Here is a 27,422-nt window from a genome sequence, read left to right on the forward strand (position 1 = left end):
CACGCCCTCAGACTTTTGATAACTAATTATAAACAAACAGTGAGTCAAACCAAAATACGGGCACGTACATTTTTTTCTAGCTCATCTGTTATGGTATGGTATGCACCAAATTTGGTGAAGCTTGGATAACGTGTGCCAATAGAGGTCATGAACAGGTTTACCACAAAATCGAACATTGTCGAAAATGTTGCCAGGTCCAAATGGGTGTGGCCTATATAAATTGCCTCAGGCTCATCCAACTCTAAAATAATGTTTCTTTTACTCCAAATGGTTCATGAGTTATTAGCCAAAACACTTCTGGCTGCCCGCAATCACACAATTACATTTGGACTATATTGCCATCTTAACACCAGCCTACCTTAAAGGAAAACTGCCGAACACATTTGAATATCAAACACATGTAAACATACTAAACAAAAATGTACACAAACAAACATAAACCCCTTGTTAGCTTAAAAAATGGCTGTGGTACCAAAAAAGCTGATTGAAATTTCTCAAAGCACTCCTGCAGCAGACTGACTTCCCCTCCATCCATGCATATGATCAGTATCTACTTGTCAAAATACTTTATAGCTTTTGGCTTATTATTTAGATGATGCCTGTGTAGGAAGTTGTGTACTTGGTAATACAGGACTGCAAAAGAATTGGATGGTGCTGCTAGAGTAGTTTAAGAACTACAGTAACCTGTAAAGCCTACAGAGGTAAGTGTTTTGGGAAATTAAAAAATAGGACACTCAACTTAAAGAATTCTGTGTTTCAGAAGTATAGTGATGATCATCAGAAAATCTGAAAAAAACAAAACAATAATCGAAATAATAGAAATAGAGATAATCTAATACAATGTTTTTTTTTTCTTCAAGTAGTATTAAAAAGCTTCCCAGAGATCGTCTAAGGGCAGAGTCAAACCAATAACACTGGTAGTATCTAAAATTAATGGTAGTGCCTTCGGATGCATTTTCAGTCAAGCCTTACATGATGAAAATAATGATGTAAATGTCTGTGTTTCTTCATACGTTATCTGTGTGTGGGCTTCTGTGTCTGATGGTGTCCTTTGCTTCCAATAAATGTTTCCCTCGGATCTCTCCGACTCGTTTCTTTGCTGTTATCTCTGTTGCTCTGCAGAGTGGGGGCTGTCCACACTGCTGTTAGGGGACAGGGAAGAAGTTTCTTGTCCTGAGGCTTTCCCATCATCCCCTTCGTCTTTCTCCATCTCCATTTCCACACCTTCTTCTCCATCTCTTTCCTCTGTTCTGATCACCTCCACTGATCCTCTCCCATCCTCACTCCACTCCTCAGATGCAGAGAGACCCTCCTCCCCTCGACTTTCCACCATGCCGATGCCTCCCTCACTGGGACAGGAGCTCTCTTGGTCGTCCTCCATGGGGACAGGCTCTCTGGCATTGCTGTGGTGCTTGACGTTGTAGCGCTGGTTCTGGAAGAACTTTACGATGGTGGGCTTTGGTAGATCCAGCTGGGCTGACAGGGTGTGGATGGCCTCCTGGTCTGGGTAAAGCCCCACATCACCAATGAAGCTCTGCAGTATTCCCATTGCCTCATGGGAAATCCGCGTCCGCGATCGGGCCTTCTTTGGTCCTCCCCCTCCAAGGCCAGGGCTCATCCCACGCTGCGGCCGATCTTCTGAGCCATGCACTGGGATAGGCTGTGGGTCTTCATGAATCAGAGATGGAGTTGTCAGAGGTGGCAGGGGCTGTCTGTGGATTGCCTGATGAGAAGGGGAAATTAAAGAATTAAAGAATAGTATGTGTAAAGATGTTACTGACATCATTGAAAACATCAATGACTGTGAAATCCAAAATTAAAGCTGCATTGAGCAGGCCATCGCACTTTGGTGCAGAGTAGCTATTATGCCATTGTTTCTTTACTACTGTTTTATTTCTAGAATAAAGGTACTCAACATAAAGTAATGCGGTTTCTGTGTGAGTATATGAACATGAGTGGTGTGCAATAGCAATTGCCTAAGATGCAAGGCACCAAATGGGTTAGGGCCGGCTCAATTTGAAAAGTGACACGAGATGACTTTGCTGTGAATTGGCACCATACAAATAACGTTTGATTGATTGATTGATTGATTGATTGATTGATTGATTGATTGATTGATGCATACAGTTTATCTTTACTTGGGAATACTTAAAGGTTATTGAGTGGACCCTCTTGTGACAAGTATACTCCGTGACATATTTTAAAAAATGTTAATTGGTTTTATCTGATATTACACAACTTCCTCATCACCACAGGAATGGGTGAATCATTCAGCTTCTCTGCGTGCCCCTCTGCAGTGTCATGTAGACAAATGTAGTACAAGCAGAAGCATAACAGACCAGCCTCCATCACCGCCTACATGCATGCTAAACTCTCAAACTACACACAGCTACAGTTTATTAACAGGGCGGGGTGGTCAGCACACCCAAACACAGCAATCCAACACCCTAAATCTGTGGCCCATCAAAATTGAAGGACCTAAGTAAGGATAATGACAATTCCTTTTTCTCGGCTTCAATAATTACAGGGTATGTTCTGAATAATTTTGAGGTTAGGGCCAGACTTGGGAACATTGTGGTTGTGGGGAAAGGGTGGGATGGAGGAGTTTTAGCAGGAAATGTGTGGGCTAGTCATTTGCCACTTCTATTTTCAATTACTTATGGGACACATTTATGGGGGGAGTGGGGGTGGGGGGGGGTTGGATAAGACAGATGAGGGGAGACAAAAAACTTTACTAAACAGCAAACTAAGCAATTGCATTCTGTTTTCCACATTTTCTCATTCATAAAAACAATTTGATTTGTGTCTCTTGCTTGCTCATGGTTGCACTGTGGTTGAGTGGTTGTTTAAAAATCTAAAAATAATGATCTGTGACTACGTCTACCATTGTAGTGGGAGGAAAAAGAAATGTTCTGATTTCAGAAGCGCACCAAACCCTGCCTGCTGGCTGCATGTTTGTACCTGCTGGTCTGAGATGTGCATGACGGTGTGAAGCCTTTCACTATGCTGCTGCCTCGACTCTTCTTCATAGACCTGGTCTCTGTTGGCCTGCGGTAGCCCCAGGAACCTCCTGATGGTGCACAGGTTCTCCCACAGTGTGCGGTTCTCAGGGCTCGGGCTCTCTTTCCACCTGAGTAGCTCACATAGCCAACCCTGGAGGAGAGACAGGGAGGAAAGAGTCGATTCTCTTCTCCAATGAGACACAGCTTTGACCTACTGTGCTGAAAAGACTTGGGTCCTATTAGCACCAGCAGCAGCACAGAAAGGTAGCCACACAGTACCAAAACTACTGTGTGACTTTTAAAAGCCTTTATGGGGTCATATGTTGGCTATCCCTGATTATATGGGATGGAACCTCTGTGAATGTGAGATGATTCGACTTTGAAACAGACTTGTGGATATGCCAGAACAGAAGCTTGCTTGCTTGGCCCAATATACAGATACTATTTCACAATTTAAAACTTTTCTGAACTAATGTCTGAGATCATCATCTAGTAGCATTAGAACTAAGTGTACTAGGTGAATTAACATAAATATTTTGTCCAGACACAGGGAACAAGATGACATCATCAACAAACCAAGCCATTTCAAGCTGTAACTGGCAACATTTCCTAATCCCAATGATAAACAGACTCTTTAGGTATCACAGATAGAACGGCTTGTATTCAACACAGTACAAATATCTACGAAAAATCTGAAAAAATAGCTTTAAAAATAATAATTCAAAATTAGGGCTATGGGGTTATATATTTTGCCCAACAGTATATCTGTTGCTTCAGTGGTTTTGCTCATGGAGTCATGTGTATCTGAGTTATGAAAAACGGTTTTGTCTGGTTGTGGAACCCCTTCAGCTCAGTTGTGCGGCTGTAACTTGAATGAGGGGTCAAACTCAAAACTTACACAAATATACTGGAAGCTGTCCTTGAGCAAAAATGTGGGGCTATGTAGGGGCTATACAAGGCACTGGATAATGAGTGAGTGTCCACTGTGGCCATTTGAAATAGTCATAGTCAACCAACTTAAAGTGACTGAGCAGGAGCGCAACCTGGTTTTGGCCTGCATCCATGTAATTGATTTTGCTAATGAACTCCAAGTGTCTCAGAGTGTCATTAGCAGACTGGTCTCTCGACTGGTCTCCCATCCAGCAGTGGTTGTAAGTGAGGTTGACTGATGAGAGCAGGATCAACCTGCATCGGAAGGACTGGCAGCAACGCATTTTGAGGCGTAGGGGTGAGCGCTACACAGCCGTCAACATGGTGCAAAGTCCTAGAGCTGGAGGAGGTGGTGCACAGTGTAGGCGGGAATATCGATGGACAGAAAAACTGATCTGGTGTTTGTCAATGGAACAGTCAAGGTCACACCTGCAGGACGTCATTCAGCCCATCATCATCTCCCAGTGGCACCAGTATGCCCCAAATTTCATGTTCATGGATGACAACATACCCCCACACCATGCTTGTGTGGTCAACACGCATCTCAAGCAGGTTGGTGTCCCTCACGTGGAATTTTCAGCCATGTCACCCAACCTGAACCCCATAGAGCATCTCTGGGACTAGGTGAACTGTCGCGTCTATGCCCGTGACCCACCACCTCTTTGCCCTTTTCTGATTAGCGAAGTCAGGTACTACCAAGATGGTGACGGCCGGTACCACCCACTTTGAGCTTCATTTTGCTCTTCAGAAAGCTATGAGTGACGTCATGATGGCTTAGTCCACCATTTTTACAGTCAATGGATGGAACCTATGCCCTTGGGCAAGAAGTCACTCATGTTACATATGGTGCTCACTAATATCAAGTGCCAAGAGGATGAGAAGGAGGGCGTGGCAAACAATTTTTGACACACCGCATGAATATCCAGGTGCCAGGTTTTGAAAAGAAAGAAGAATGCATGGAATAAAACAAGTGATATCTCTGGTTCTGCTGTATTAATTCTAATTATTTGTTTATTTGTTACTGTTCAGCTGTCCATAATGAGCCCAGTAGTGTCATAGGAGTGCAATGCTAGACCAGTAGACAATGCAACTTGAGTGCTATTGAGTGATATCAATAGAGGTAATTTATCTCATGCAGCTTCCTCTAGAGCCACAAGAGGCTTCATACTACTTTTTTCACAGATGCAGGAGTACTCCCCAAGACCTGTGATCACACTGTGATAATGTGTAAAATTGGTGAAGTTACCCTTTAATATTAGTCAGCTTGTCCTAAAGATTTGTGTGTGTGCTACCTTTTCACCTTTGGGTATTGAGCAGTTAGAATATGTGAATGTGATTTAGCACCACAAAACAAAAGTTCTAGGAAGGTGCATCTTTTGAAACATCGATTAGTTTTATGAGATGCTTTGTTCTAAAGCAAAGGGTTAAACAGACGGACAAACTGCCTTCATTCAGCCCTGCTGCCATGACAAAAAACAGTGGAGTAACATCATTAAGTTGGTTCTCATTGTACTGCGTTTGACTTAGATGATGTTAGTTCATGATTGTAGCCGTCGCTGGTTGTAGATTTGTTGTCCTGTAAGCAGTGAGTATTTAAACAGCTCAGACTTGACTTTATGTATATGATTGTTGTGTACAGGTTTGGAGCGGCTGCCAGGCTGTGTTTGGCTGTGCTTTCCATCATACAGGGCTTATATCATTGTGTAATTACTGACAATATGTTCTAGGATCACCAAAGTGTTGCTGATAAAGTTGGTTGGTTGATAAAGTTGAAACAATAACTCAAATCATGCTCCTCTCAGCTGTTTGCAAAGGGTTAATGTGAAATACTAAATGAATTGGAGTTAACTACTGCTGTGTTCACCTATACCACATACTCAAATTCTAAAATTAGCATACTATTTATTCCGGGAGTATTCAGGGTCTGCAATTGTGTGTGTGTGCGTGTATGTGTGAAGATTGGGTTATCTCTGCTAGGCTGCCACCAGCTGTTGTTTAAAGGGGCACTCTTTTTACAACCAATGTTTTTGAACTGTAGGATTCTCACACTGCACTTTTTGCACTTTTTGATCTCACCTGACCAAAACTCCGATTTCTCTTCAGAACTAGGATTAAATTGGCCTCGAACTCCTGTAGTCTTGAGCCCAGATGTAGCTTTTGCAAACTGCTATTTCTTGTATCAAGAGCTCTGACACGTCTACAATTATGTCTTACTATAGTGACCAACCTGACTTTTGTTGGCAGCCACCTTGGCGAACAGAGCCTGGGAGACCTTTGCCCTCTTCATCTCCTGTTGAATCTCCTCATAGATCCCTGATGTGATGTTCACCAGCAAGTCCATCTTCAGCGGCAGCTCTGCACCGGACACAATGCACTTTGTCTTCGCAGAGCAGGACACAGAGACACAGAGAAAACAGTACATTTGTAAATTTTTTTGTCAAAAAAGTCAAATTATATTTGGAGGGCATGTCACACACATCACATTTTGAATTAATATAGATTAATAATTTGTGAGCTCAGAACTTGTTTCTTGTTACTGCTTCTGCTTCTGTTCCTGTGGTGTAACTAGTCGCCTAATTAGTAGTGTTTTCAGTGTGAAGGTCAGGTGCAGTGCAGCCTCTCTGCCGTGCCCTGGCACATGGAGAATGACAGGACTGTACATGCACATGTTGTTTCAAATACAATATAGTTGTGTGGTCAGCCAATGTGCAGCGTTTTTTCTCGCAGAATCTTCTTCAGAAATTTAGCCTTCCCAAGGTTCCATAGGAAGTAGAGCCTTTTCTGTGCATTTTTAACCAAGGTGGCGATGTGTGATGACCAAGATAGGTTCTCAGTGATACTGAAGAACCAGTTTCTCAAAGCACTTCATCAGGATGGGGGTGAGAGTCACAGGGAGGTAGTCATTAAGACTAGACACAGCAGACGTTTTAGGTACAGGAATGATGATGGTTGTCTTTAGGCAGGAGGGAACAGTCTTGTTTGAGAGTGAGATGTTAAAAATGTCAGTAATAACATGAGCTGCCTGATTGGCTCATGTTTTTAGTACACGGCCAGGTATATTATCTTATATACTTATACTTATATTCACTTTCAGTAACCACAGTGGATGTGAGAACAATCCTGCTGACAGTGGTTGGTCCTCTGTAGGCCGAGTAGACTTCACAGCTGAGTCTTTGTAGAGGATGTAGAGGTGTTGTAGTCTTCCTTGTCAACTGACCACACGCAGCTTCTTTGGCTCTGAACAGAGCCGTCACCTCTCCATTAATCAGGCCTGTATCTTCATCTGTTCACACTTTAACAGTTTTAACTGATGGTTTGACCCTCTATCAACTGTATGTAAGTTGGCAGAAGAGGCAGAGAAATATATATATAAACATATATAGGATATGTAGAGCTGTTTAACTCTACTGGTGAGATGAGATGACAACCTTTATTTAAAACACGCCATACAGCTAAGTAGTTCTAGCAATTGTCCACTTTAATATTTGAGGACATATACATGTTAAGATTTCTAATAAAGACCCAGAAAAAATTACAGAGGACACGCCCTTGGTGTCCTCATTGGTACCCACAGGCCTGCTTGGACTTGTTTTTCAAGGGACGTCTTGGAGCCATTCCTTGGGACGGGGTACTGTCATGGTTTTAAAATTTGTTTTTTGGTTATTTACTGTTTTGTTTTTTAGTTTAGATCCTCATAGTTCATGTTTCACTTCCCACTTCCCTTTCTTTGTCTGTTTTCCTGCCTTTTTTCTGTGTACACCTGTATCTCATTAGTTAACTTCTCCCTGTGTATTTAAGCCTGTGTTGTTCCCTCACTCTTTGTTGGTTAATTTGTTTGGGTTAAGGTTAGAAACACAGTTTTCTTTTATTTGTATCTAATTTGCATGTACAATATGTTGTTTTTTTGGGAGAGCTTGGGTGGGAGATGGTGGACACTTATTTCATACTGCATGAAATAAAACTCATTTGTATGCTATTTTCTATACTCCAAAGGCAGTTCTTATTTATACGTCTATCTGTGATTGTGTTAATGTTTGTGTCAGTGAAACTGTGTGCATTGCACTACAAAAGAATCTCAGTTTTTTGAACTATTATGTTTATATTTATCTCAATGTCCACTTGCAGAGCTGATATTAAACGGTATAATTGTGTATGTGTGTGTGTGTACCTGTGTGTGTCTGTGTGTGTTAGTGTTGGAGATGAGGTTGTGGTTGGTGATAGAGCTCCTCTCTCTCTCCTCCTGGTAGATATGGTCTCGCTTGGCCTCTGACAGGTTGAGGAAGTTTTGCATGGCCTTCAGGTTGACCAGCAGTGACTGGGAGGCCGAGCGTGGATCCTCCTCCTTACGGAGGATCTCTGACAGCAACCCCTGCAACCACACAAACACACACACACACACACACACACGATTACTCACAAGGGGTGAATATTATTGCATCATATCTGGTTAATTGTCAGATTCTTGTATTTTAGTTTACCTGTGTGCGATTAAAAGCCACACGGGCAAACACGGCCTGGGAAATGCCGGCCCTCTTCAGCTCGTTCCTGACTTGCTGGTAAATGTCGAAGGAGACTTCGGCCCCTGAGCAGTTGAGGCTGGGCTCGGAAGTGGCCCTGGAGCCCTTGAAGGTCAGTGAGGTGGGCAGGTGGTTGAGGAACTGGTGGTTGATTCTCTGTGGGTGCTGGTGGGCGAGGAGGCGGCCGACGGCTAGCTGCTGGTTAATGAGGTGGGCCATGGCAAGCTGGTGATGCACAAGCTGAGGGGATAGTCCGCTGTGGCCCTGGAGAGGTGGAGCCTGGGGACGAAGTGGAGGGCTTGGATGGTGCTGGCTGGCAGGGTGAGGCTGGGTTGAGGTCTCCTTGTCCCCAAGGACACTCTTGACGGACAGAGCTCGAGGGCTGCCTAAGGAGCCCAAATGGGTAGGAGAGGATAAGAAAGAGGGAGGAGGCTGGCTGAGGATGCTCTTGTCCAAATCCCTCTCCACTGTGTCAACACACACACACACACGCACACACACACACACACACACACACACAGGTTTGTGTTAATAAAGATCTCCATTGTCTACATTTGTTTCCAAACCCAAATCTGAATCCTAAACCTCAACACAAATTAAACTAAAGCTAACCTTAACATTAAAGCTTCAGTTATTTTTAAAGGACCAGTGTGTATGATTTAGTGGCATCCAGCAGTGAGGTTGTAGATTGCAACCAACTCAGCAACCCACGTATCACGCTCTCCTACCACGGCTGCCTTAAAAAACAAAAAAAATGCACAGGACCCCTTCCAAGGGCCAGTGTTGGGTTTGCCTGTTATGGGCTACTGGACAAACTATGCAGTGCAACATGGAAGGCCCAATTGAAGAGTGTCAACTCCCTCTGTATACAGTATAAAGGGCACAAAACATGTTGTTTTTGTAAGAAGACAGAAGCCTCAACATTTAGGTGTGCAGAAAAACTACACACACAGATCAATACTTGCTGTTCGACTCATAACCCTCTGGAGCACAAGCTGGGGGTCATCACCATCTATGTCAATCTGGAACGACCGTCTTTGATCAGAGGAGGTGGCCTACAACATTACTTATCGCCCACCTACAATGCAGTACTGAGTTCACTCCCCAGACAGCTTAACAACCATTCACACCTGGGCTCACCTAGCCCTAGCAACCCACCTGAAGGCCGGTTGGGTCAACGACCCACAAGTGGCCCTAACGACTCTGAAACTCAGAGCTCACACGTGTCCTTAACGACTCTGTAAGGACACTCCCACACAGAGTTTAAAAGCCTGCAACTCCCCTCCAGTTAGTTAGAACTGAAGAAGCCTCTTGGAGGTGAAATGTCCAGTTGCCTATGATACAGCACTTAGAATTACCATGACCTGGATGACTGAGAACCTTCATCAACATTTATCAATGTATATGAGTTAAGAACAGAGCATCACTAAGGATGTGTAGAAAAATTAGGAAACATGTTCTCAGATAACTGAAGATTGTTTCCCCATTATCACTGCATTTAACAACCTGCCTCTCTCGAGTCTCCACAGAAATCTGCTCCTTATTATGCTTCTACTGGGTTTGGTTGAGAATCACATGCCTTGCCAGTGTGTGTCTGATTAGAGTAAGAAGAGCTCTCATTTCTGGATTTGGTGGTTTGTGAGTGTGTGTTGGGGGTTTGCTGCTGTTTTCCATTAGGAGTTAAGAGCATTTAGTTTTGCCATGTGTATTAAGGGTGACATTAATGCAAACCACGTGTGACAGTTCTTTCCTACTGAGAGCTGTCACAGACAGACGTCTCATGCAGCAGATTAGACACGTACAGGCGGACACATGCTCGTACAGGGGCTGAACAGAAGAATGGAAAAACTTAGTCACAAAATCAAAAGGCAGCCAGGTAGGTTAGTCACATTAAGTAGAGTTATGGTTAGCAGGACATGTCTGACAGCTCTGACAGTAGTCACCTTTAAGAGTTCTGAAAACAACATGTGGTAAATAATGTATAAACAGCTGAACAGCTGACAGTCGAGGAGCAGGAGAGTTGATCACTAAAAGTGTTAACTTTTAAGGAAGGAGAATTTAATAAATAAAGCTGCAAGCAGCACTGAGCATTGGAGACTGACTATGAATGAATCTTGTCCGGTAGATGTCCTCAGGCTGGGACTTTTGTCATACATGCAAAGTTTGGGGCAGATTGGGTAATGTATATCTGACTTACAACAACTTCCTGTTTCATGAGGAAGCATCCAAATTAACGGCAGCGCAACGACGATGACCACTTATTGGCATGCACATGTCCTCAGGCTGGGACTCGGCCTCGGGCAGACTGGACAATGTATAGTTGAGTTACAAACATTTACTTCTTTATAGTGGAACACAAAACGCGTCGAGGGGTTTAGCCACACGCTATGACGAAAACTCAAAAGCTTTGCACTTTAGCATAGCAAAGGTCTTTAGATCGCACTCACCAAGCTCGAGGTCAATCACGTTAATCCCTTAGGAGAAGGTTGTTAAAGTACGGGACGTGGGAATTTCACCAAATTTCAGAAAAAAATCAAAATGGCAGACTTCCTGTTTACCATAGAGCATCGACCCATGAGACACTTTTGTTACATATGCCTACCAAATTTCATAGTAGAAGGTGAAACAGGCTGCCAGCTTGCCTCACCTGTGCCTGACACCTATATCAGATGTAAATTCACACAGAGTTTAACAAGTATCATGAGAAAAAGAATATAAAAAAAATAATATTCCTTTGGAATACAATAGGGTCAACTCACAGACACTGAACAACATAAAGCAATCACCAAAGTGAAGTAGCACCTGTGACAAAGCTGTGTTTACATGCCAGATTTCTGTGATTAATGGGGTTTACATGCAGCACAAAAGTCTGATTACATCAAACAGTTTATCGTCCCTGTGTGCGTGTGTCTGAGATGTGGTCATCAATTATTTTTCGACTTCTCACTCCAAGCCAGAAACAAATAGTTTAGCTCTAGATAGCCTTGAGGTTTTGAGATATCAGTCACGTTTGGATATTTTTGTTTCCAGCTGAATACAATGGAGGTGACTGTTAGGGCCATCAATGAGCGTCTGTGGCCCCAGTTTTTGCAATGTGTCCCTCATCAGTGGCACTAGTCAGCCCTTGTCAGCAGCTTTTTGGCCAACTGAGCATGCTGACTCGGCAGCAGAGCCCATCGGTGAGAGAAATCACTTAAATTTGGCTGTTGAGGTAAACCAACAAGTTCACCAGACGGGAGATGAGAAAAGAAAGGGAATGCCCCATGACCCCGAATCTGTGGTATCCATCACTTTTTTCCATCTCTGCAACTTCTCATCAGATATGTTCTCAATTAGAGGCAGCTGTATAAGCGCGAGTAGCGTTTAAAAACACTGCTTTATCATTACAACGGTTTGTCTATCTGCAGTCCTGAGTCTTGTGGTTTGTTTGCATGGTGTGTCTGGGCCCTTCTGATCACACAACCTGCAGATACCGAGTCAAACTGTGGTCTGATTAATCTGTGCATACTACTTTATTCTCGAATGATCTGTCCAGGCAGAGGGTGACCGACCAATCCGTGAATACATGCTCAATGGTAGTCTTAAGAAAAGGGAAAGTATTACTGATTCAATTCAGGAAAATGTACGAGTGAGGTGTAAGAGTTACCTTTGATGCGCTTGTACCTCTTGTACCAGCGTCCAAACTCCTGGCATTTTAAGACGGAAACGTTGGCGTAGTCGGAACTATTCACTATTGATGAGATCATACTCTGACAGAAAAAAAAGAAAAAGTTTGAGAAATTATACATTTAAAAAGAGAACAGGGCAAATAATACAATTGGACAAAAGGTGATGTTGTAGCGTACATAAAGATCTGTGAACCACCTTATTGTATTAATAATTAGATAGTTTGAGAATGAAGTCAGCATTTTTAATCTCAGAATTCTGACTTTAGATTTTAATCTTAAAAACTCAACTTTCAAATTCAAGAGTCAGTTTATGAAAAGCCTTTTTAGTCATGGGACTTTCCCAACGTGTACTATGGCCACCTCTAAAGAGCAGGAGGTGGAAAGACTCTAAATAAGTGGTGATAACTCAACATGGGAAACACTGAAGATTAAAACTCACATGAGTCAGGCTGCAAACACACACCACCCACACACTTCCCCAATCACTAATTACATCTTGACTAAGTCCTGTGTGTAAATCACAAGTCCAAATGACACACTCATCTAATGACTGCAGGGTGTGTGTGAGCAGGATAATTGTGGTGCGCGTGTCTGCATCCTTTCCCATGAGATGGTATCCATACTTTTGTGCGTGTGTGTGAGTGAGTGAGCTAAAGAGGTATTACAAGTGCGCTAAGTGTGTGGCGAACTGATAGTGAAACCACATGTGTCTAGAGAAAATACTTTGCAGGATCTTGGCTAACACATACTTAATAGAAAAGAGGTCATCCATTGCCTGAAGTGAATGAACTAGAGGCAGAAGACAGTCATATTTAAAAAGACAGCAGTGATATGACGGTATATGGTGTGTTGCCGTGCTATTGGATAGATGTGTCTAGCTGATGTGAGCAACTGATATCAAATGACGGCCCCAAATAATGACAGGCAATTATGAGTGAGAGGAATGAATGAAAGGATGGTATGAAAAATACCAGGACTGAGGATGCTAAAGAGTAGTCTTCCTGTCTGAACTTTTGCTAGAGCTTCATTTGTATATAAATAACTGTGTATGCTCTGTAATTTATGCAGCACTATTTCATTATGCAAACTTGTGTTGTCACTGTTAATTACGACTGGTGAAGTCTTGTGTTTCTTATTCTTTTGTTTGAAGGATCTGTGCAATACTGTGAAAAAAAATAGTGTAAATTTGCTGTTTGTTGAAGTGTCGTGTTTTTATCCTGTTTTGTATTTTCAGGCCAGATAAATGAATTCCACCAGAAAGAGTTTCCCTTTGGGGATAACATAGTAACCTAACATGATTGCTCTTTGCAGCCTTTTTCAGAGAGCTTAAAAGTCTCCATATTCCTGTCAAAATAATTTAGAAACAAAACCTGACACACATAGCCTGACTGGTGGCAGGATACTTCCAGGAGAGGACCTTTCAGACAGGTAAGGTATTTCCAACAGGTGTATGGAGTGGAAACTCTGTGCTGTAGTGCTGTAATTACCTGGGAGAGAGGACAGTCCTTGGCCAGCATGCTCTGGTTGGTCTCTCGTAGCAGCTCTTTGAGGGCGTCCCTCACTGTGCTGTGGGTCCACCGCTTTGACGGCAGCTCCTCAAGCTGCGCAAAGCTGCACATGTGAAAAAACGTAGTCATTAGACACTGAATCATACTTTAATTCACTTGAGCAGAGTTGTAGGAGGCTGCATATTGAAAATGAAAAGCCCCTGACAAATCTTCAAGAATAAAAATAGCAAAACCATGCATTCACAAAACCAGGGGCTTTTGGGGTTTAGCATGGACACAAAAGAAATGATCATGACTCTAAATGATATTAAAAGTAACAACTAGCAGCTTGGCTGATCCCATATCATTTGAACTTATTAAATGTCAAATGAAGCTAATAAACGTGCAACACACACACGGGTGACCTGTGCAGCAGGATCCGCAGTGTAACCATGTGGTAAACGTCCAGTAGCATGTCAGCCACTGTTGCCTCTGGAGCGTCTGTTAGGTAATGGATTGGCATCGGGTTCCACCGGCCCACTTTAATGATTCCTGGGGTAAAAACAACCAGAGGACAACAAATACACAATTGAAGCGTTTGTTCACTTTCTGTTTAAAGGTCTTGACTTAAAAGTGAGACTATTGCATTGGTTGATAGAAATCGATTTTTCACGTTCTTGTTTTTTGTTATTCAAATCCATGTCAACCGAACCTGTTCCTGTTGTGTTGTATGTGTTGTGTGTTGGGGAGCTCTCCTGGTCTTGGAGCATCATCCTGAACCTCCTGGGGTACATCCCATTTCCCTTATTTTACATTTCCTCGCTCCTTGATCCTTGCTTGAACCGAATGCCGTTCTTGTATGCCATCTTGCAGGCCATCCAAAAGCTCTTATTGGTTAGTTAGTTCAAATAAATTAGGATTTCCTTGTTTTAACTTCTTGTATCATCTCCCATGGTTTTGAGCCGGCTGTGACGATAGTCTTATACCAGAGTGAAGACAGATAACATCAAGTTTTATATTTATTTTATGTTTGTTTTCTGATTCCCCATCGAGTTAAAATGTGTAACCAGTAACACTTTACATCACATGGATTACAGTGTAATCTTTTGTACTATTGGTGTACAGGTACAGTAGTACCAGTACACATACTAGATACTGTAGATACTGAGGGACAAGATGTGAAAATAAAGAGGTAACCTTTCAGGATTTTACAAATAATTTATTCTGAGGAAATAGATGTGAAAATAAGGGGGTAACAATTTGGGATTTTACTGGGTACATATTCTATAATTACAGGATATGTATGTCTACTAAGCAATAATCTGGATGTTTGGGATGAATTTAAAGAGAATTTACTCTGTAGTTAGATTTTAACTACTGGGTATCTGGACGTTTAAAGGAAGAACTTAGACACTCACTTCGGCAAACTTCATTACTGGATGCTCATTTATGGCCACCCACCCCACGAGTGACATCCCATATGTCACTCGTGTTTCAGTGTCACCACATGTTGACAGTTCTGAAGTTTCATGTAAGTCTTCTCACTGGCAATCTTGTTCGACAAGCAGGACAGCGAAAGAGCAAGTAAGTCCCCCCTTGTTACATTTAGTTACATGGTAACTACAGGATATGCAGGCCAATTGCACATCCCTGTCGTATTCTGTAGCATTAGTGATGTTGACGCCTTAAAAATAACCTTGCTGTGAACCTGCCGCCTTCTGTTTCCAGCACCGCCGAGGGTCAGCTCGGCTCCCACACTGGATTGACTGACCTGCTGCTACTGATTTGGACCATACGCCTCCTCCTCCTCTTCCTCTTGGGGTCTGTGCTTTCTGTCCAACTCTCCAGCACAAAAGCATTACCATTAAGACTAAATTTCTGGGTTATCACCAACCTTAAATGTCATCAAAGTTCTGTTGTAGCAGGGAGGACTATAATTCATGACAGTCAAAAGACGCATGAGCTGTGTAGCTGCAAAATCAGACAGCTTTTGTGCAGGTGGGGGTGCTGTGATGCTTCTCTTGGTAAAGCTAGTCCGTTAAAAAGTAATTTAATCTGTTTTAAAATGAAAATGTAAGAACAGACCAGTGCCAACATGTTCATGTGGTTTTTGGTTCTGGTTGCCAAAAACAGCTGTTACTAATCTGTTGGAGATTTCCCTCATTTACATATTTAATAACCCGCTGCAGCTGACTAGGAGAGACCCCAGCTCCTCTGAAGGGTGAGACATGTAGTGAAAACATACAGTTTTGCTTCACTGGAAATACATTTTACTCACTCATTTTTTTAGTGTTTGCTTTTACTCTAACTACTGATTTCAAATATTTATATTTATAAGCATTGTAGAGGCATACATTATTTTGATGTGCACATAGTTTATTAATTTAACTGTAGCCTCTTTTGTTATACAGGAGCAGGCGGATGGTCCAAATCAATGTAAGCAGGACGGTCAGTCCAGTATGGTAGCCCAGCCAACCCATAGCGAAGTGTTACAACTGATTCCTATGCCATTATTACAGAGTACAGAATGATGATAACATAAATTACCACATTCTTAAATAACTTTGGTAATGGTGCTTTAGATTGTAGCCAGAATATCCTTTAGTTACCATGTAACTAAACCTAACAATGGGAGAACTAAGAGTACTTTAGATTACATCCTGCATATCCTGTAGGTACAATGTAACTAAATGTAACAAGGGGAGAAATAAGCGGCCTCTTTCTCTGTAACTACAGAGAACAGTATGGGAACATTTTTATTTTAATTTTACTTGCCCCAAAACATGGAGAACAAACTAAATTAAATGCACAGTTTGCTGTGCATTCAGGGACTTCACTGAGAGCGATGCTGTCTTTTTCTTTCACATTCACACCTGGAAGCTGCCCAGTTAAACCACAGTAAACCAAAGTCTAATCTGCTGGCTACTGAGCAGCTCGACTGGAACAGTCTGGGTTAGTCATGCACACTTCATGTGCAAGTGCTTGTTAAACAGGTAACAGAGAAAAAATCACAGGAACAGTTTAAGGTTGTAGGTTCACAAAAAAAAACGTAGAACAAATTAACAGAAGCTTCATTTGCATGGAAATTAATACTCAGGATGTCAGCAGGTGCATCATATCCTGACATATATGTCCAATGAGTGATTCAAATTGCGAGAATGAAATAGGAACAGAACTCGCACAAACCGCAAAACCAGTCAGAAAAGCTGATGCAGATCACAGCTTTTACAGTTTCTCCAGAGATAAGCTTTTGAAATAAAAAGTTATCATCCAGTAAAACTATTTGCCATTCGCTTTAAATATATTTAAAGTGGTAAAAATCACAGGATTGTTTATAATCACAGGCACAGACAGCAGGTGAAATATTGCAGAGTTGTGAGGATATCTGCACAAGAAATATCTTTATTTTAAATCCAAGTTAATTATAGTCTAATTTAGTCTTTAATTTCCAAGTGTAGGCCTAAACTTTATTTCCAATAACCTTAATCATGTAAATGTCACACATGTTTGTTTCTACCATGGTAGCAGATCACAATTAAATTCCTGGACACTGCGGAAAGTCCATGGATGGGAGTACCAGGTCATAAAAATAAACATTGTGATTAATATCAGATAGGTTGCTGGTAGGTGAAATTATACATCTCAATAATTAGGAAAACACTACCTCACCTGCACTACCAGCAGCAGAAACAATATAAGGGCATCTCTCTATTAAGAGACCTGTTTGCAGTTACGCATGAGGTACATCAATTTAACTTTATTGATTATTTAAATCTTTAAATCTTAGTTCTATGTTATTATTAAAAAAAATATATATATAGATAATGTTATATTCCCTACATGCATTTTTGGCAAGGGGCTGCATGCAGACTAAATTCATCAAAAGTCTCTCCAGTTGTTAAAGCCAAATTGACAGCTGATTCAACTGTGATCAGCTGTCAGGCGTCATCAGAAACAGACATTGCGGCAACCCGTTAGCTCAGTCGGTAGAGTGCACATCCCATGTACGGAGTCCTCGCCGCAGCAGCCTATGGTTTGAGTCCGACCTGTGGCCCTTTGCTGTATGTCATTCCCCCTTTCTCTCATCCTATTTCCTGTCACCTGTCTGAACTATCCTGTCGATAAAGCTATAAAAGGAACTTTAGAGGAGAGTAACTCTCATTTCTCTTGAAACATGTTTCCTTGTTTCCTCTCCACTATCATGGTTTCCTTGTGCCTCTCCACAAATCCTTGGTGGGAGGGACAAAGACAAAAGGAAAAGACGCAACTGAGGAAAACATGGATGCAATTTAGGTGAAATGGGATGTATCCCTGGCATTCCTGCAACCATGACTGGAAGTGCAAATCTAAACAGGCTTGATCGCATTAGGATCTGCTAAATCAAACACAGGTCCAACCTAGCCTTGGCTGCCAGCCTTAATCGTGTGTGTTCATTGCACGAGGATAGTGGTGATAGGGGCAAAATAATAAAAGCTGTTCTCTTGGGACTCTGCAGTTGATAAATGTATGTAAGGAATGTAAAATCAGCCAAAAGTTAGAGAGCAAAGCAGGCTGTGAACTAGAGCAGCATTCAATTTGATGTACTGAGTAAACATTGGGAGGTCAATGTTCTCCTGATTGACAGAACAATATTTATCATAATTAATTAACATTAGGTATTGTGCACCCTGCTGCTTTATACGATGGTTAATACTTGTCAACAACTGGTTACAGATTGGAATTTTCAGACATGCTTGTCGTCATTTTGTCAGTGCAGATGAGATGATTTCAGAGGGTCAGTGTATCTTTGGGTCATTCAATTTTCTTTTCAGAAACGGGTGTTAAGAAACAAAAAAAAGTGTTTTTCGCTTTTCATTTTAAAATACAAAAAATAAAAATGTAGAACAACGCATTTTTCTTTTTCATGGTCAAAAGGGATGAGTGAAATTATAAAAATGGTTTAATTTAATTTTTGTTCTCTATTTCCCTCAAATAGTGGCAGAGGCAGTGAAGTGGATCATGAGCCAGTTTCTCTGCCACTGCAGTCGACAGGCCAGATGGCAGGGGTGGGCTGCCCTGCGGCTGCACAGCCATCCGGCCTGTCTGCTCTACCTCATGAGCCCAGAGACACTACAATTGCAGTGAAGAGCGGCTATAGGATGATTGATCCTGAGAGGAGCAGCAGAGGTCTGGGAGAAGGGCTGAAAAGCCAAGCTACAGCTCATAAACTGCTGGAACAGAGCAGTTTATGAGCCAGACCTGCTGTGTGAGTAACTAAAGCCATAATAAATATCTTCTGGGGCTTTACATGTAATATTTTGTATCACTCCAACAGTGGATGGGATCAAATTACTAAGACACTGTTGTGGCTCTAACGTGGTGGCGGTAGCTCGGTGGTAGAGCAGGGTATCAATCATTCACAGCTAGTTAACAAAGTCAAACCTTGATCTGTTTCAGGTTTAAACTCTCTCTCTCTGTCAGTCTCTTACAGACACATGCACCTTTCTGTCTGTCTCACACATTGTCCTATTCCCTCATTTTCCTCCCCCTCCTCCCACTGCCAGCCGACTTCCAGCTGGTTCCCAGTCAATTTCCCCCAGAGAGAGATATACATACATACATACACACACATATATAAATGCAAGCTTCAGAAAAAAGGACCATAAGTAAAAAAGCCATAATGTGCAAGTTAATTTAAGAAAAATCCCTATGCCAGTTAAGAGTTAAAAGTACTCGTCCAGCAGAGTTATACAAGATGCAATTCAAACGCTGAAGAAAATAGAAGAGTCTCTGTATAATTTTGGTTGTAACCACACTGGGGGAAAAAATGCATGACTCCAGCCAAAAATTATTTATTTGAAAAGAAAAGGCTTATTTCTCAGAACAAAACCTAGCCATTTGGGAGAGGCGAGGGGGGTCGCAGGGCGTCGGCTACATGGTTACATTGCCCTGTGTTTACGGGATACACCAGGAATGTCAAACTGCCCTAGTCTCTCTCTCTCTCTCTCTCAGTGTGTGTGTGTGTGTGTGTGTGTGTGTGTGTGTGTGTGTGTGTGTGTGTGTGAATGCTTTTGTTTCATGGTTGACTGAACGTTCTCCGCATACTTGTTTTGATCCCAAAATTATGAGAAAAAATGTTGTTGCCGGTCTAAGACACACAGATATAGACTTAGTGTTTGGTTTAACCTCCATGCTGCCAGGTGGGTGTAATGAGTCGAATCATAAGATGAGTATTGGAGAAAGCAGAGGGATTTATCTTTAAAATACCTCCTTGGTAAATACCTTTAATGTGATCGTCTTGAACTCTTTGGTACTCATTGTATCCGTGTGGCAAACCCAGCCCATCTGAAACCAGTTATGCTTTATTCATCTACTGCTGGAAATCAATTACTAAACAAAGTGGTAAGAACGATTGAAAGATTTTCCCATTAGCCTGTAATAATGGAAAATATTTCCCAGAAGTGAAAAACTGATGTTTTTTCCCCAACAACTGAGGATAAATAATAATATTTTTAATTTGTGTTTAATTTGTGGTTTTTGGTGAAGGTTCTCAGTCATCCAGGTCATGGTAATTTTAAGTGCTGTATCGTAGGAAACTGGACTTGAAGACATTTCACCTGAGTTGCAGGCTTTTAGTTCCAGCTAGTTAGAACTGAAGAAACCTATTGGGTGAGAGGTGAAACGTCTTCAAGAAACGAAAACACGTGCAGTTGCCTACGATACAGCACTTAGAATACATTTGTAGTTCAATATCTGTGACCTCTGGGAAAGTTGAAGTTTGCAGTCCACAAAACATTTCTGGAGCCTCACAGCAAAACAGTGTAGCAGTATTCTCCCACACAAGACTTAGGAGTATATGGCCAAGGTGCGGAGATGTGGCCAAGTTTGCCGAAAACCCAAGCCGCTATGTTGTAATGCTACTAGCATGCTGGTCCTGCTTGTGATCATTTGTCCTCATCGACAGATTAAATATAACAGTAAATACCCAGGATACCAGGCAGTTCATTACTGTGTGTTTTAAACTGGGGCACAAGACCAAACCGAGTGATCACAAGTGATCATCACGATCATCAAACATCACGCTACACAGAGAAATGTCTGTTGCGTTCCCTCTGGAGCATTTAACCATGCTAAATAACATGCCCAGCTGCTGTCCCGTTCTGCTCTGCCGCTGAGCTTCAGGCATATGGTTAACACTATAGTTACAATAAGGAGTACTTGTGCATATGCACTATTTTTTTAACGTTATTTTAGTTAACTGTGTTCACTCCTCAGACAGTGATTATATGATGTTTACAGTGTGTTCAGGTACACGGTAAGAATACTTAATGCACTTTCTTTTTATGTATTCAGTTTCAGTGTGTCCAGTTAAAGTGCAAGAGTGCACTTAAATTGTTATGGCAGCTACATCAGTGTTTTTCGGTGACACAATGTGCAACTGTGCAAATATGCCAAAACCAAAAGGAAAGGAAATTTTGAATGAAATAGTTTTCACTCAATTTGACCACTGAATTATCAATATAATGTGATGTGATGTATTAATATATAATCAAGATATAATCGTATCGTGCCCCATGTATGGTGATGCGTATCATATTGTGAAGTCCTTGCAAATACCCAGTCCTAATGTGCAGCTGTACCTGGTGATGTTCTAGAGAAGACAATTTATGCTAATAAATAATAATGATGAAAGTGAATAATCATAATGTGGATCTATGATAAGCGTTCGATATTAAGTGGATAAAATACGTGAGAGGCTTCATTTTACAATCTGGCTTCATTCACCACCTCCCCATCTGTGTTGTCAATTCCCCTTGCCTCCAAAATGTTCCTATGCATGGGTCAGACTGTACTTACAGGTGCGCACATTCTGCCGTCAAGTTTGTTTTTATAGATCACAACTTTTGCATGGAAGTGGTGTACACACATTTCAAGCTCTTTTTGTGCACACACAAACTTTATAAATGAGGCCCCAGGGGTCATAACAGGACTAAATCGTACTGTTTCCTGCAGATCCAGACATTAACCATCTAATTAAGTTTCATTTCATTTTTGGGTACAGTCCACTTGGTTGCAAAGGTTTCAATCAAAAAGAATCTCAGATGAACAAAAAAGTGATAAAGACTTGTGTGAACACACACCTGCACACACCCAGAGCCTACTTACCACTTGCCTGTACAGCTGAGCTGTGGGAGTATCCCAGAGCAACCAGTGCCGTCTCTACCAGCTGTGTGAAGAGGACATCTTTACGAACCAACACAAACTCAGCATGACGGTTGCCGTGGCCCTCACAGTCAGCAATTGTGCCAACATCTTCATGCTCCACCACACAGTAGACCGGGATCATCAGACCTGGTGGACAAACACAGAGAGATTTATAGGAAAAGAGAGTTGAGCCCCATTGGAATTAGCGTCTTTCCAGGTCCTTGGAGTATAGTCATGTCATGTTGCCGTCGGCAATTGGTAGAAAATGCTCACTATATTGGATGGTGATCAAACCTACACTATCAGGATGCTCTACATAGCCTCTCTTAATTATAGCCTTTATTATTTAGGTCGGATATTACAGACAGCAAATATTTCACTGTCCATGACCGAATATAACATGCATAAGCACGTGCGAATATAAGGAGGAAATGATAAACAATATGCTTGACAAGTAAAAAGAGCTACCTGATTTTATGTGTGGTTATAATGAAGAGACACAATTCCAGTTGTTGACAAGAAGAGGCACACAACAGAACAACCTACGGTGGAAGCAGTAGAGTAGAGTGAGGCAGCACACAGTCCGGACAGTCTCCAAGAGGAAGAAAACAACACCATGCTTTCGACCAGTAAAATGAGGCTCACCCATCACATTTTACATCAACTTAACTTTATCTTTAAACAGGATGAAAGACTTTAGTCACCAGACATCTGGATATTAAGTTATGGCTCGCCAGCCTCTAGTTTAGCAACTCACAGATGAAGCATCTGTTTCCTCTTCTGGTCTATAAAAGTCAGAAAAAGTCCAACTCAAACGGTGTTTTATTCCACAAAGGCCCAGTAGATCAAAACCCATAAAATATTTAGTCCAAAACAAAATAATACATCCATAATTCCCAAAGTGTGGGCCGCAACCCACTGGTGGGCCGTGAGGGACTGCAGGTGGGCCGCAGAGCTCATTTACAATAAATACATAAAATATTTTGTAATTTCAATTTCAAACAGCACTTTTTTCCCAACTATGCTTTTATATACAAAGTTAGATGCAATAAAGCATTATAGTATGTTAATGCATTTTTGATCGTTGCTAATTGCTGGAAACTACTCTGCATGAGAGGCCAGGGTCACATCGTACTTCTCTGCAGAGGCAGCTGTGCCATGGCAAGACAACATGTAGTGCACAAACACACCCACACACTTCTATTGAGCAATCTTCCTGTAATTTTAGAATACACTGAGTGCATGCCAGTTCATCAATTCATATTCATGTTACAGAACACATTGTGTCTGCTTTCATTTGTATCCATGGTGGTATATCATATCATGAGGTAATGCAACCTTAATTTGGCACATCTACACGGCATCACAGCACAAAAACAATAAGAGCAGAATTTATGAGGTCTTTTACGTTAAACAGCAATGTACATAAATGTAAAATGGTGCTATCTGGTATCACTGATATCAGAAACTTGATGCTTTTCAAGACCTTTTTAAGATCAATTTTAGCCAACTTGAAGACGGATCTTTTTAGGCAAAACATAAAACATCTTTTTGCTTATTCAATCACTGAAGGTTAGTTATAAATGTAAGTAGTATGTGGTCATGTGCAAGGCTAAGTTTTATGTGGGAAAATGGTGCTCGGTGAACGTACATTTTGCCAACAGGTAAGAACAAGTACAAAGTAAAAAGCACACGTTTCAGTTTCACCGTGTATTTGAGTGTTGATTCTCTCTGAGTTGAGGACCCCATAATAGGACTGTCCCTTTTTGAAGGAAAAATTGAACAGCAAAAGTGGTGAGAAGTTTATAGGAAACCAATCTATATGTGGATGGTGTCATTTTTACAGCCATTACACTGTGTAATCAGTATTTACTTGAGAGTGATAAGTACAAGCAAAAAAGTTGTTTATTGCCCATTTTATTTTAGTTTTCTTTCGGTGTATGTATCTTAGGGTACTGCAAACAGAAAAAGGCATTAAAAAATCTTGTATTGCTTAATGAATATTACATTAATTCTTAATTTTGACAACAAATCTTGGAGAAGGAACTTTGTTGGAAGATTTTTTTGGCCTCCTTTTCATCCATGTTTCAGCATTGTGAATAGGATCTGTGTTACAGGGACTCCAGTGTTTCAGTGTTGCTACAGTGTAGCTGCCTTCTTGGTGGTCTCTCTGCAACATTTTGGGCAGCTGTCAGTGTAAATGGAAGTCCATGTAAGATTGCACAATTGAATTTGTGTTTGCACCACATATTAAAACCCACAAGGATTAAGACTTCCAGAGCTCTTTGGGGCTTTTAGCCGCTGTTGGACATAATATCTATATAATTTCACACTCAGGAGCAATGCCATAATTCCAGCAGCTTGCTGTTTGTTGGTCTACACTCATATTGGGCAAGAACCTCCTCCAAGCCTGGAACCATTCACACCCATCTAGTCCACTGCTTAGTCCCACGGGAACTGTTAATGAACAAGCTATCAATTCTACTGAAGCGACAGATCAGCCAGAGCCAAACCACAGCAGCATCAGGCACGCTATCAGCCAATAAGCCAACCACTCAGTGCAGGGGTGGAGGGAGGCAACCCAGCCAAATAACTGTGTGTGTGTGTGTGTGTGTGTGTTTGTGTGTGTGTGTGTGTACTCTTACAATGTTTGTGTGATGATGCATGATGATGTTTTCAACTGCATGAGAGAATAATAGGCATCTGTGCGTGAGTGGTCGGTTGTTAGTGTACATGCTACTCTGTGATACTGTACCAATGCAAAATGTGTGGTGTATGAGTGTGTGTGTGTTTGTGTGTGTGACATCAACATTACCCATTTGGCCTAGGTTGACTTTATTTTGGTGCCCTATGCTAACACATTATGCTAACATTTTATCAGATATTGTGTGTAAAGTTTTAGTGTATTTTGGCATTTCCATGATATTTCATATTTTTTGGAGTCCTTTAGCCACACTGTTAGCCAAACATTATTTGACAAACAAATACATTTTGTGCATAAGCTAAGCTAAAAAATTTACTTGTATCTGAAATTGAACAATGACATATAACTATAGTTGAATCTGTAAGTTATCTGTTATCCTCCAAGCTTGGCCGATGGGTTAAAAGTGTGTGGCTCCTTTGAGAATACAGTAGTGGCTTTGATGCTACTTATTTGGCATGGGATTTGAGAGATTGACTTGAGGCAGATGAGAGTGTGTTGGCAACCCTTAATCACGTTAATATATCACCAAAAATATAAAATTATATTACTATTGCTTTACTATTTCTAACTATTTCAGTATTGAGTTACAATTACATTCATAATATTCCATAGACATGCTAACCTAAAAACATGTTGTTGGGAATATTGAAGATATGATGACTGAGATTACAGCATGAATGGGATTAAATGACTGTAAAATACATTTGTGGATATTTGTTACATTTCCACTGTTGATCGGAATGACTCGCGGTGCACTGTGCTGCTCTGTCTTGTCTGTCTGTGCACTGTCAGTGACCTAGTCACGTGACAGAAAATAGACGTGTGGCTTGTCAAAAGTACTAGTTGCGTGAGTCTCATGGCCATCCATGAGAGTTGGCAGCGTTGAAAGTTGTCATTTCCTTTCATTTAACCTAGCTAAACAGTGATATGCTGTGTGTTGTTTGTTCATTGTGCATGTTGTTCAAATTAATTATGTTTTGAAACGTGACAACGCATGAGTGTGTGTAAGGTCTGGTTATGTTTTGGGACAATAAAACAAAAAACCCACATCTGGGGTTCGCTTCTTGACAACCGCTATATACAGCCAAGGAACACAAGGTGTAATATAAGCTTAACTCACTATAACTCACTTGTGTCAGCACTCATATTTAACAACGTTGCAGTAGGTTTAGCCTTTTGTAAAATTAAGTCGCATTGTCACCAAAATAGTCATCAAAAAACATCCCAAAATGAGACTAAATGGTCACAGTCTGGAGCCCTGTTTTATCAATCATTAACAGGTGTGAGCCATTTATCTTTTTATAATGTAATTGTGACCCAGAGTGACCCAGAAAAACAATGGCGCATAGTCATGTGAGTAATTGTATGGAGAAAAGAGAGTGACAGGGAGAGAATGTACTGTTCCTCTCAAGCTCAAGAGGCTGTATGATCTGTACATTATATGACAAAACACAAACATGTTCTTTTTACTCTGCATGAAGTCTATGGCCTACTGTCATTCACATATATATGTAACTACATGCCAAATCTTATGGAGAATGTACCAACAACAAAAAAGTTTATTCATCTTGGAGACCATTGGTACACTATGATTCTCCTCTCCTCTCCCCAACAACAATTTTAATAACCAATTATGATAAGTCCCTAATCAAGCCTAAATGCCAACCATTTTCTCCTTCTACCTTCTCAGCATGAAGCTGACAATTTTCTCTGTTGCATGTCACTGTTGGTCAGACAAGTATGAAATATGAAGACTCACTCTGGGCTCAAGGAAATTGTGATGGTACATTTTTTTTAACAAGACAGAAAAAACAACATTTGTGTCATCTCATGAACTTGCACATGAATATATTGATTTGATTTGTTGGAGCTAAAATTGTTGTTTTTTTTTTTTATCATTGTCACTGCTAGTTAGAATTGTGTACTGTTGTGACAATGTTGAATAAAGTGGATTATTTTTGTAACTGTTCTTGGCACGGAGATCCACTAAAATTGCATATCTAATGTATTGGTTAAAGGTCCTATTTGAAAGAAAAGTTGATTTTTTAGTGTCATTCCCAACTTGTCAAATACTGGCGTTTCGGGATGGTGGACAGCCCGATCTACAATCCCAAAGCGTCAGTATTTTATGGGTTGGGAACCCAAAGCATCAGTATTTCACTTCTGTATCAAAGCAGTACTTGTGTGTGCTAATGGCCCACCTCCAACTCGTGTGCCATTCTGCCTGGTTCGCAGAGCCGCTGGGCTGCCGTTGACTTCCATGCGGCTTAACTTGCAAGGCGGCGGGCCACTGGAGGCGGGACTCTCCCCTCTCTTCTCTGGACTGGCACTGTCCCAGAGGCTTGGGCTCTCTCTTCCCCCGCCTGCACCTCTGCGCTGCTCCATACCCCCGAAAACTCCAGGAAGAGCACCCAGCACAGTGGGTGAAGCTGGGAGAAAACAGAAGAACTCGCATTAGTGCTTAAGAAACGCAGCCAGGTCACATCAAGCAACTGAAAATAGATGATCACCTGTATTTTAAAAGATGTTATTGCCTACACTCAGCTACTGTATGTGGCACTTCATCTTCCCCCTTCCATTGCATCATCAACATTCATTTAACATTATCAGTGGTAATCCTAGGATGGAGACAGAGCAGATGGAGGAAGAGGAGAGGGCGTCTGGGCACAGTTTTGCTTCCCACTCGCTAAGCTGACGTCCTGTTGCATTTCTATAAGGTGCATCATCAGGGAATCAAAAATCTGTGATGCCAAATGTCTGGGCCAGGAGCTGGCAGGCAGGAAAAGGAAAGCGAAAGTGTGAGACAAAAAGAATCACCCCAAGTGTATCAAAGTTTTCATTCTTTTACAAATTCCAGTTCCTTTAAGGAATTTTTGTAGCTGTAGCCATCCACAAGCTTCTGGCGGAATTTTTAACCACTCCTCTTGACA

At 41.4% G+C, this 27,422-nt stretch overlaps 1 protein-coding gene across 1 annotated transcript; it reads right to left on the bottom strand.

The window, feature by feature from the left end:
- Nucleotides 1-1,102: 1,102 nt before the first annotated feature.
- LOC140992443 (DNA-binding protein SATB2-like) lies at nt 1,103-26,877 on the bottom strand. Its single transcript, XM_073462741.1, has 10 exons — nt 26,694-26,877; nt 21,750-21,935; nt 14,030-14,156; nt 13,605-13,728; nt 12,096-12,198; nt 8,411-8,916; nt 8,101-8,301; nt 6,160-6,312; nt 2,962-3,153; nt 1,103-1,723 (listed from the first exon to the last, which is right to left on the bottom strand). The coding sequence occupies exons 1-10, from the start codon at nt 26,875-26,877 to the stop codon at nt 1,103-1,105; spliced, it is 2,397 nt and encodes a 798-aa protein (XP_073318842.1).
- Nucleotides 26,878-27,422: the final 545 nt, after the last annotated feature.

This window comes from Pagrus major, chromosome 24 (genome assembly GCF_040436345.1).
Source record: "Pagrus major chromosome 24, Pma_NU_1.0".
Classification (NCBI taxonomy): Eukaryota; Metazoa; Chordata; class Actinopteri; order Spariformes; family Sparidae; genus Pagrus; species Pagrus major.